At 50.0% G+C, this 12,103-nt stretch overlaps 1 protein-coding gene across 1 annotated transcript; it reads right to left on the reverse strand.

Annotated features, from left to right (window-relative positions):
• Positions 1–981: 981 nt before the first annotated feature.
• LOC145525562 (proteoglycan 3-like) lies at positions 982–4,650 on the reverse strand. Its single transcript, XM_081538946.1, has 5 exons — positions 4,525–4,650; positions 3,803–4,095; positions 3,190–3,321; positions 1,915–2,026; positions 982–1,147 (listed from the first exon to the last, which is right to left on the reverse strand). Exons 1-5 carry the CDS (start codon positions 4,583–4,585, stop codon positions 1,089–1,091), a joined length of 657 nt encoding a protein of 218 aa, XP_081395072.1. The 5' UTR covers positions 4,586–4,650; the 3' UTR covers positions 982–1,088.
• Positions 4,651–12,103: the final 7,453 nt, after the last annotated feature.

Genomic DNA, 12,103 nt, shown 5'->3' on the forward strand with positions numbered 1-12,103 from the left:
CATATTACAAAGCACTTTGTCACTTTGCTGACAAACATCAGTATAATCAAAGCTATGATTTTTCCTGAAGCCATATACAGATGTTAGAACTGGACTATGAAGAAAGCTGAGCACCGAAGAATTGGTGCTTTTGAGCTGTGGTGTTGGAGAAGACCCTTGAGAGTCCCTTGGACTGCAAGGAGATCCCACCAGTCCATCCTAAAAGAAATCAGTCCTGGGTGTTCATTGGAAGGACTGATGTTGAAGCTGAAACTCCAATACTTTGGCCACCTGATGAGAAGGGCTGACTTATTTGAAAAGACCCTGATGCTGGGAAAGATTGAAGGCAGGAGGAGAAGGGGACGACAGAGGATGAGATGGTTGGATGGCATCACTGAGTCAATGGACATGAGCTTGAGTCAACTCCAGGAGTTGGTGATGGGCAGGGAGGCCTGGCGTGCTGCAGTCCTTGTTGGCACAAAGAGTCGGACACAACTGAGTGACTGAACAGCAACAGGTGGGTGGGAGCATGGAAAACAGGGACCACTCTCTGAGGTGAAAACCGCCCAGGGCTGGAAGAGCCAGGCGCCCTGAGAGACCCCTTTCTCCTCGCTCCATCATGTGGGGGCCCCAAGCGGGACCCAATAGCTCCTTCCAATTCCTGAATCCACCACAACCCCTGCATTTTGGGAAGCCGCCACTCCGCCGCTAAAGCATGGGCCTTATTGAATCCAAACCAAGAGGGCCCCTCAAAAGAGGCGTCCCTGGGGGAGGGCCTTCGGGAGCGGGACCCCCACCCTGTCCCCGCTCTGCCCCCGGGGGCCACTGCAGTGAAACCCCCCAGCACCCACCTGCTCCTGCCCCACCCGCAGGAGTCCCACTCCAGCTGTTACTTCTCAAAGTACCCCCGCCATGCCCGCAAAGCCAGAACGAGGGCTTCCAGGATTTTTCAACCCAGAGGACGCCTCCAAAGTGCTCAGCTAAGAAACCAGAGTCGGGAAATGCTGTGAGAACGTGGCTTTATGACTTGGAGAGGCTGGGGGGCAAGGAGAGCAAAGGGTGGCACGGGGCAGGCAGGGGGGTGAGGGCCAGGGTCTCCCACCTCTGGCTCAGTAGGAGCAGATGAAGGGCAAACACCTTCCGCATGGAGCTCGTTTCCAGTGACCCCCTGGCGGCAGAGAGCACAGTGATGTCAGTTGCCCACCTGAGTGTGGCCTGTGTCCCCCCACCCCAGTCCCGTGCATCTCACAGATCCCCTTTTCCTGTCAACCTGGGGGCCGTGTGTCTCCCCATGTCCCAACTGCCACATTCATTGATCTCCTCCCTTGCAGAGGCAGTGTGCTAAGTGCTTCCTTTGGACTGTACTTTCATCCTCACAGTGACTCCACGAGGTCAGGGCTGTCATCACGCCCATTTCACAGATGGGAAAACTGAGGCATAGTGGGATTGGTAACCTGTCCTGATTTCAGCAGATAAGTAATGAATGGAGCCAGATGTGGACCACGGCCATCTGAGTCCAACCCGCAAGGTCTTCGCCCCTGTTCTAAATTCCAGCACGTTGGGCAGCCGTGCTGTTGGGAGCTGGTGCATCATCTGTCAGCTGGCCCTAGTTCTTGCATCTTTCTTGTATCCCTCGGCCACACCTCCCATTCCCGAGTGTCCTTCCCTTCTGTCCCACACTCACTCCTTGTCACCGTCCCGTCAGAAGAAGGGAAAGAGCCTCACTGAGTCTGGAGGACAGAGAGCCCCCAGCCCCCGTCCAGGACCCATCCCTGTGGCTCTGAGGATCTCCGCACCTCAGCCCTGCTCACACACAGGGCGGGATTCTCTAGTTGGGGAGGCTGTGTGAGGGGAGGCGTGTCTGTGCAGCTCAAAGAGACGTGTGTGTGAGTCCACACCAGCAACCCCTCCTTGTCCGGGCGCCTGGCCCCTCACCTCTGGTGCTCAGGGCTACGCAGCGGCCTCTGCCACACGTAGGTTGCCCCGGGGCCCAGTATGTAAAATTCCAACAACTCCTATCAGTCCAGCGAAATTTCCTGCAACGGGACTAGAGAAGAGAGAGACTTGGTCAGAGGGCAGAGGTCCAGGAAGACAGGGGCTGGGGCTCCTGAAAGTCCCCTGAGCATCCCCTCTGGACACTGTGTCTATAATCTTGTCTCACTGTGTCACCTGGCTAGGACTCCACCCTACAGACCCACCCCAAGGGTTCTCAGGCAATGACATGGAAAAGCAAACATCACTTCCAACTTTCACACAGAGTAGGCTTCTCAAACTTCACTGAGCAGACACATCTCCTAGGGATCTGGTGGAAATGTGGATTCTGATGCAGGAGGTCTGGGGTGTGGCCCGAGAGCCTGTGTTTCAACAAGCTACCAGGCGATGTTGATACTGCTTGTCCCTGGACCACGTGTGAGTAGCAAATGTCACAGCACTTATGCAGTCACAGTCCCCAAGGTCCCTCTGAGAGCAGGACCCACTTAGAGATGAGGACACTGAAATATGGAGGCGGGCATTCAGCCAGTAACGCACAGAGCTGGGAATGAACTCGACCTCCTGACTCCAGTGATGGGCTGATAGACATTTCACAGCCAGCTTTGGGGAAAGATAAGAGGTAGAGGGGAAAAAAAGAAACGTGATCTAAATAATTGTCCATTTTTCTAGTGTAAATGCATCCATCATGGGAGATTTCAAGCTTCAAGTATGAATCCACTGAACATGGGTGAGGAAGAGAAGCACTCAGTCATCGTGTCTCCTCAGTCAGCACAAACCAGCTTCAGGTGCCAGGATGAGGCTCGATGGGGGTGGTGCCTTGAGGCAATCAGAAACACCCCTCCCCCCAGGCCTTCCCTGGTGGTCCAGTGGTGAAGAAACTGCCTTCCCATGCAGGGGCCGCGGGTTCGATCCCTGGTCCAGAAAGATCCCGAGTGACGCAGAGCACCCACTTGTGCTCCCACTGCTGAGTCGGGGTTCTCGATTCTGTGTGCCCCAACAAGCCTGGGGGAGGGCCAGCCACCTCGATAAGAAACCCATGCCCCACAGCTAGAGAGTGCCCCCAGCCACAACTAGAGAAAGCCTGTGTGCGGCCAAATATGAATGAATGAAAAAGGCTTTTAAAAGATAGGGGGTTGACTTCCCAGTATTAAACCAACCTTTTTTAAAAAGGACAGAAAGAAAGAGCTTCCTCTCCCTGGACATTGGCCCCTCACGTACCCAACGTCTGATGAAGCCTCCGATCCAAACGTGTGCTTGGTTGATCCCCGTGGCCAAGCGCTGGATGTGAGAGTTGGCATTCAAGTGGTGGATGGAGACGAGGTTGCCTCGGTAGCACTTCCTGCAGATTCTCTGCAGAGAGAATAGGCGGGAGAGAAAATTCACTGTTTTCTTGTTAACTCCCTGAGTCTCCAGGACACACCCCACATCCCTTGCAAATCAGCAATCAGCTATCTACTGCTCTCCCTGAATCCCATCTCTTGCGCCTTTATTTGGGCTTCCCTGGTGGCTCAGCTGGTAAAGAATCCGCCTGCAATGCGGGAGAAACAGGTTTGATCAATGGGTCGGGAAGATCCCCTGTAGAAGGAAATGGCAATCCACTCCAATATTCTTCCCCGGAAACTTCCATGGACAGAGAACCCTGGTAGGCTACAGTCCATGGGGTCGCAAAGAGTCAGACTCGACTGAGCAACTTCACTTTCTTTCTTTCACTTTCTTTTCTGGTGCATATTAGGCTAAGAGAACCACTAGTCTAAATAATAAGAAACAGAATGTTGAATGCAATCCTGTCTCTCCATCCCTGGTCCCCCGTAGCAGCCTCGCTGCCATATACCTGAGCTTTCTTAAACTTCTTCGGGGTCCGCACCAACTTGTAGCGGCAGGTCTTGCACTCAGGACTGCCCAGAAGTTGAACTGTCTCCTCTTCCTTGGGGCACTGCACGTCCTCATCTAAGTCACCTGGGTCTGAGTCCTCCTCATCGTCGTGGGCGTCCTCGGCCTCATCTCTCCCTGACTCAAGCACCTCACCAGTCAGGGCCAGCTCTCCTTCCTGCCCCCCTGAGCCTTCCAGATCCTGGCTCAGGTCTGCCTGTGTCTCCGGACCGCCCAGATAGGGGGCATCCTCCTCTGCAAAGAAATAACCCACCATCATAGCAGGTACCACCTTCCTCCAGCACCATGGACAGCACAATGGCTCCACTCTGTCCTCCCAGGGACAGCATCTGAAACCAAAGACTGGAAGGATCCCTTGGGGGTTGGATGAGCCAGAAACACACACAATTGCATGAGAACCTGATGCCAGCTGACACCACACGTAGGTATTTTGGGGGATGGGAGGAAAGGCTGTACGAAGACCTCGTCTTCACACTTGGGTGCTTTTCCTTCCAAAGGAGCCTTGAGGGAAAGTTCAGGTCACAGCTCTGGGTCTGGGAGAAATCTAACTAGAGAGGGGCTGGGGCAACTAAAGAGGGGGTTGTGGCCCTGGACCCACAAGAGCAAAAAACAATGCAGGAAAGAAGAGAGGAAGATGGATGAGAAGGGAAGGGGACAACTCACCCAGATAGAGAGCAGAAACTGTCCCCAGCAGCAGAAGGGGCAGGAGCAGGCAGCCCTTCATGTCCCTGCAGTCTTGTGACACACACAGCTCCACGTTCCCTCCTGGGGACTTCCCTTGTGTCTGCACGGCCCCTGGAACACAGTGGAGGGGCAGTCCTTGCTTAACTGCTAGAGTAAAGGCAGACTAGAGAGCTTCCTTGTCTCCCAGTGAACACACCCCGACCTGGAGGATCAGGGGAAGAACAGGGGTTGTGAGCTCAAGTACAAGAGTCCCTTTTCCTGAGAGCACATCACTGCTCCCTGGGACAGCACTCAGCTCAGACCGTCGCTCCTACAGGAACAGGTGTGCTCACCTTCAGGGCCAGAGTGAGACACACGGGGGAAGGAGGGGGAAGGACAGTGGTCACTATGGTCCTAAGGACCGGAGTCCCCCGTGTTTCCATGTAGAGCCCAGGTTCTTCCCAGCCCCGGACCTGTCCTCCCGGGGAAGCCGAGGGAGCACGTACTTCCTGAAAGTCTGAAGCCTCCACTCTCAGTGCCTCTGGCTGTGGGCGCACAGAGGCTGCCCTTATACCGGGCTTTGGGGAAGTGGGGAGAGGCAGGATGATTGCCCAGGCTTGCGGGATTGGACAGCGGGGCTGATAAGAGGTTGGCTCAGTCCTCCCACCCTTGGGCCCTGCTCTCTGCCGGGACATCAGGGACCTGCCTCCTGTTTGGACATAGATGCCCTAACACCCTAGTACTCTCCAGAAGCCCCCCATGACTACTGTCCATACTTAATTTTTATTAGTGCCGCTAAAGGGTGCAGTGTGAACAATCCTCTTCTGTCCCAGGAACAGCCTTCCCTGGGTCAGTGTTCCAGCAAGTGCTGTGGAGGATCCCAGGGAGCAGGGAGACCAGGGGGAGGAGGAGGGAGGTTAAGGGGAGACTCAGCCCTGAGCTCTTGTGTGGACCATGTGTGGATGTTTCATGTGCATCATCTTCCTGAATCCTCACCTTCCTAACCTCGGTCCCATGAGAATGTATGATCAGTCCGGCTTCACAGAGGTGAAGAACAAGATTCAGAGAGGGAAGGTGACTTGCCAAGGCTGTGCGGGAAGTGAGGGAGCTGGGATTACTAAGTCTTTGAGGCTCAAAACCTTCTCTCCCTCTGTCTCTGTCTCTCCCCCTCTTTCCCTTCTTCACTCACTTCCTGTTTCTCCCTCTCCTCTCTCTCCTTCTCTTCCTATTCTTGAAGATGAAAAATGTATGTTCTTTCCTTTATACTGTGGCTCTCGATGAAGGTTCTCAGCCTTTGCACAATTATTGTTGGGAATCAAATCATTCTTTGATGGAGGTTGACGGAGGGGCTGTCCTATGCTTTCTAGAAAGTTTAGCAGCATCAAGTCACACTGCTATGTCTCCACACATTTCCAAATGTCCTCTAGAAAGCAAAACTGCCTCTGTTGAGGTTCACTGACCTAGTTCAGGCCTTGTTTTCCAGCCTAGAGGCAGATCATCTCATAAGGAGCCAACAGCTGGAGTGGAGACCTTCGTACGGAGTCATTCCAATTCTCTGTGGGCCACGCTTCCCTTCCAATCCACCAGCCCCCACAGTCAGCACAAGGCGCGGCAAATAAGGCACTCAGCTCAGTTGCAGATCTTAAGGGGACACGAAAGAATTCAGTAGTCAAGATAAGTAAGTATTTCATGCAATCTTTCTTAAAAGTCAGAATCAGTGTAAAAGTACTGTGATGAACAAAATGTCAAGATATTCATCAGTCATGTTCCAGCCACATTCTGTGCAATCCAAGGAGAGGCCTGCAAGGGCTGAGGCTTGATTTTGCCAGACGTCATGGTCCAGAGTCCGTGGACCCATCAGGGTGGTGCCTCCACTCTGGTGTATCCTAGCTGGGCAGTGTATTTCTGTACCTTGGATTCCAGCCCAGTGCTCGGGGCACAAGAGCTGGGTCACCTAGGCCTTCTTGCCTGGCCTCTGCTCTCCCCGGGGACCTGAAAATGGAGAAGTGTCTGGGAGGTCACTTCTGGGCTAATTGCAGAGTAACGGTCTCAGCCATTATCTCCTCAAGCCAACGGACACAACCGCCAGCTTATCTACCTGACTTGGGGGTTGTGGGGGATTGATCAATTCAAAGCAGGAAAACCTGGTCCCCGGATTTCAAGCTGGAGACTTCTCATGGAGGAGGAGTGGAGAGGAAGCCCCCCACAGCCGTGCCATTATTCTCCCAGTCCTGGGCCCAGGCCAAGGACACCATTTCAGTCAGCAGTTGGGATGACCAATAACATTGGCTGGTGTTGCGAACCAGCACCATGATAAGCTTTACAAGCGCTGTTTCATTTAAACGTCCCTCTTTCACACATTACGAAACGGCCTCTCAGAGAGCTGAAATACGTTGCCTGAGACCACAGTGAGAGACAGGCCTTCTGGCTCCTTATCCACCTGCCTTCCCTTGGCCTCCTGTCCCTGGATGCCCATCCCTATGACTGGCCCCTCCCCTAGGCTTACTCTGGGCAAAGACATCCCGGTGACTTCAGGGACCCCCTCTGTGATCACACTGATGTCTGTCCGATGAGAAACTGGAAAAAGCTTTCTAGGCTTTGCCACGAGGCAGGCAGAGCCTTAGTTCCCCAACCAGGGATGGAACCCACCCTCCCTGCAGGGGAAGCTCAGAGTCCTAAGCATGGGGCTGGAAGTCTGGACATAACATTTCTGAAGCTCCACCACTGTCCCAACGCTGTGCTTCATTAAGGCTTTTGCATCCTTATCCTACCTACTTAATCTTTCCATTCATCTGAGGGCTTTAGGCACTACCATTCCAGTCGACAGATCTGTCAGAGAGATTAAGTAACTTGCCCAAGATCACATAGCTCCTTCGAAGACACATGTCTGACCCTAGTGTCTGATTCCCATGTCCCTGCTTTCTTTGATTTGTTCAACTGTGTTACCCCAGTTAGCTAATGGTGCCTACCTTTTCAGCATCCACGAAACTCCATCTTTCTAGCCTACTGTTTGCATCTCTGTTCATAGTGGTTTCAACTCGGCCCCTTGTGTGAGATCCATCCAGCCCCACAACATGCAGAGGGCAGTGTGCTGTGATGTAGAGTGCAATCACCACTCCAGAGTCAGCCACTCTGGGTCTCAATATTCCCATCCACAAGCCAAGGCTAACGACAGGACCTACCTCTAATGAGATCCGCTCCAGTAAAGCTCTGAGGACAGTACCTGGCATGTGGGCTTCGGGGTAGCCTTTCTCAGGAAACCAGGACCCAACTGTCCCCCTAGTCAACCAGTAAGCACCGAGAGTTGGTTGAGGTTCCGCTCTGTGCATTTCAGGATGATGTAAGGAACTCCAGGGATTCTGTTGTAAAGACACCAGCTGAGCTGCCTAGAGCTTAGTTAGCATCATTTTGCAGGGGAAAAATGACACCCAAGCTCACATTTGGGGACATAAGGCCAGTGCTCTCATTTTATTTAAGATTTATCTGAAGGATGTTTCCCATGGCTCCTGTCCCCTGCACTGTAGCATAGTCTCTGCTCAGGGAGCTGTCACAGAGGAGATGCACCAAGTGATGGAGCCCACGTCCAGATCCAGAATCTTTCCAGAAGCCCAAAGGCCTCCTTGTCGACTTTAACCCCCCAAAGGTAGAAGTCACACTTCTGCCACAAACACACCACCAACAGAATAGGTTTGTGAGGAACAAGATGAAGTCTACCTTAGCACAAAGTCTCAGAGCTCAGCTCATATTTAATGGTTAATACACGAGGTATTTGTATTATCAATCCTGGAATAAAGAGAAGCAATGCCTCCCCACAGCAGAATGCAAAGTCTCCAAGGACAGGAGCAAAAGCTCTGCACCCAGCACAGGGCTGAACCCATAAGTTGTGTCGGAAAACCACCGTCATGGAAATCAAGACAACAGCAGTTACAACGGACCTCAGTTTGATTTCTTTCTTTTTCAACTCACTCTGAAACCTTGAGTAAGTTGCCTTTCCTATCTGGGTCACAGTCAAAACGTTAAGGTTCTTGATTTGCTTCTCAAGACCCTGAGGTGCAACTTCCCTGGTGACGCAGTGGCTAAGACTCCAAGCTCTGAAATCAGGGGCCGGGGTTCCACCCCTGGTCAGGGAATTAGATCCCACTTGCTGCCAAGAACAGAGCCTGCGAGACACAGCTACTGAGTGCATGAACTCTAGAGACCAGGGGCCACAGCTAGGGAAGCCTTGGAGCTCCAAGGAAGATCCAGCACAGCCAACTCAAATACATAGAAAATGGAATAATTTTTAAGTGAGGTTTTTTCTTTGCCTCTAAGACCATTGGACCTTCTATTCTTCTGGGAATTTGAGAAGCTCTGGAGAAAAGGGCTTCATGGCATTGATGCCTTACTTTCTCACCATGCCCCCAGCAGAGGGAGTTCAGGACACCCTCCTTCTTCACCTCGGACTGGACTCCAAAGGCCCCAGCGAGGTTAGAATCCTGTGCGCCAAGGGGAACACAAGAGTAGAGGACTCGGGGCTTCCCTGATGGTCCAGTGGTTAGGAATCCACCTTGCAATGCAAGGGACACCAGTTCAATCTCTGGTCTGGGAAGATCCCAGGTGTCGTCAGGAAATTGAGCCCCTGAGCTGCAACTAGAGAGTAGTCCTCACTTGTTGCAACTAGAGAAAGCCTGGGTGCAGCAACAAGGACCAGCACAGCCATAAGCAAAATTTTTTTTTAAGAAAAGAAAGAAAAAGAACAGAGGATGATCTCCTGCCTCCCCTCTGTGTTGTATCCCATGTGATCATGTCCAGGAAGCAGCCAACACTTCCAGCCATGAAATCCTACTGACTGAAAGGACATGCTCTGGAGATCCTTTCATCCCTCCATGGGTCACACTCAGATGCTCAGCCAGATGGAAGCAAGGTCCAATGCTGTAAAGAGCAATATGGCATAGGAACCTGGAATGTTAGGTCAATGAATCAAGGCAAATTGGAAGTGGACATACAGGAGATGGCAAGAATGAATGTCGATATTTTAGCAATCCGTGAACTAAAATGGACTGGAATGGGTGAATTTAACTCAGATGACCATTATATCTACTACTAAGGCAAGAATCCCTTAAAAGAAATGGAGTAGCCATCATAGTCAACAAAAGAGTCCAAAATGCAGTACTTGGATGCAATCTTAAAAACAACAAAATGATCTCTCTTCATTTCCAAAGCAAACCATTCAATATCACGGTAATCCAAGTCTATGCCCCAATCAGTAATGCGGAAGAAGCTGAAGTTGAACGGTTCTATGAACACCTACAAGACCTTCTATAACTAACACCCCAAAAAGATGTCCTTTTCATTATAGGGGACTAGAATGCAAAAGTAGGAAGTCAAGAGATACCTGGAGTAACAGGCAAATTTGGCCTTGGAGTACAGAATGAAGCAGGGCAAAGACTAATAGAGTTTTGCCAAGAGAACACCCTGGTCATAGCAAACACCCTCTTCCAACAACACAAGAGAAGACTCTACATAAGGAGAAACCAGATGGCCAACACCGAAATCAGATTGATTATATTCTTTGCAGCCAAAGATGGAGAAGCTCTCTACAGTCAGCAAAAACAAGACCAGGAGCTGACTGCGGCTCAGATCATGAACTGCTTACTGCCAAATTCAGACTTAAACTGAAGAAAGTAGGGGAAACCACTAGACCATTCATATAACCTAAATCAAATCCCTTATCATTACACAGTGGAAGTGAGAAATAGAATCAAGGGATTGGATCTCATAAAGTGCCTGAAGAACTATGGACAGAGGTTCATGACATTGTACACGAGGCAGGGATCAAGATCATCCCAAAGAAAAAGAAATGCAAAAAGGCAAAATGGTTGTCTTAAGAAGCCTTCTCTTGCTGTGAAAACAAGAGAAGCGAAAGGCAAAGGAGAAAAGGAAAGATATACCCATTTGAATGCAGAGTTCCATAGAATAGCAAGGAGAGATAAGAAGGCCTTTCTCAGTGATCAATGCAAAGAAATAGAGGAAAACAACAGAATGGGAAAGACTAGAGATCTCTTCAAGAAAATTAGAGATACCAAGGGAACATTTCATGCAAAGATGGGCTTGATAAAGGACAGAAATGGTATGGACCTAACAGAAGCAAAAGATATTAAGAAGAGGTGGCAAGAATACACAGAAGAACTGCACAAAAAAGATCTTCACGACCCAGATAATCACGATGGTGTGATCACTCTCCTAGAGCCGGACATCCTGGAATGTGAAGTCAAGCGGGCCTTAGGAGGCATCACTATGAACAAAGCTAGTGGAGGTGATGGAATTCCAGTTGAGCTATTTCAAATCATAAAAGATCATGCTGTGAAAGTGCTGCACTCAATATGCAAGGAAGTTTGGAAAACTCAGCAGTGGCCACAGGACTGGAAAAGGTCAGTTTTCATTCCATTCCCAAAGAAAGGCAATGCCAAAGAATGCTCAAACTACCACACAATTGCACTCATCTCACACACTATTAAATTAATGCTCAAAATTCTCCAAGCCAGGCTTCAACAGTATGTGAACGGTGAACTTCCAAATGTTCAACCTGGATTTAGAAAAGGCAGAGGAACCAGATATCAAATTGCCAACATCCGTTGGACCATTGAAAAAGCAAGAGAGTTTCAGAAAAACATCCACATCTGCTTTACTGACTATGCCAAAGCCTTTGTGTGGATCACAATAAACTGTGGAAAATTCTCAAAAATATGGGAATAACAGACCACCTGACCTGCCTCTTGAGAAGTCTGTATGCAGCTCAGGAAGCAACAGTTAGAACTGGACATGGAGCAACAGACTGGTTCCAAATAGGGAAAGGAGTATGTCAAGGCTGTTTATTGTCACTCTGCTTACTAAACTTATATGCAGAGTACATCATGAGAAATGCTGGCCTGGATGAAATACAAGCTGGAATCAAGATTGCCAGAAGAAATATCAATAACCTCAGATATGCAGATGACACTAACCTTATGGCATAAAGCAAAGAAGAACTAAGAGCCTCTTGATGAAGGTGAAAGAGGAGAGTGAAAAAGTTGGCTTAAAGCTCAACATTCAGAAAACTAAGCTCATGGCATCTGGTCCCATCATTTCATGGCAAATAGATGGGGAAACAGTGACAGATTTTATTTTTGGGGTGTTCAAAATCACTGCAGGTGGTGACTGCAGCCATGAAATTAAAAGATGCTTGCTCCTTGGAAGAAAAGTTATGACCAACCTAGACAGCTTATTAAAAAGCAGAGACATTACTTTGCCAACAAAGGTCCATCTAGTCAAAGCTATGGTTTTTCTAGTAGTCATGTATGGATATGAGTGTTGCACTATAAAGAAAGCTGAGTGCCAAAGAATTGATAGTTTTGAATGGTAGTATTGGGCAAGACTCTTCGGAGTCCCTTGGACTGCAAGGAGATCCAACCAGTCCATCCTAAGGGAGATCAGACCTGGGTGTTCATTGGAAGGACTGATGCTGAAGCTGAAACTCCAATACTTTGGCCACCTGATGTGAAGAATTGACTCATTTGAAAAGACCCTGGTGCTGGGAAAGATTCAGGGCAGGAGGAGAAGG

This window comes from Giraffa tippelskirchi, chromosome 11 (assembly GCF_054371585.1).
Source record: "Giraffa tippelskirchi isolate mGirTip1 chromosome 11, T2T-mGirTip1v1.2.pri, whole genome shotgun sequence".
Lineage (NCBI taxonomy): Eukaryota > Metazoa > Chordata > Mammalia > Artiodactyla > Giraffidae > Giraffa > Giraffa tippelskirchi.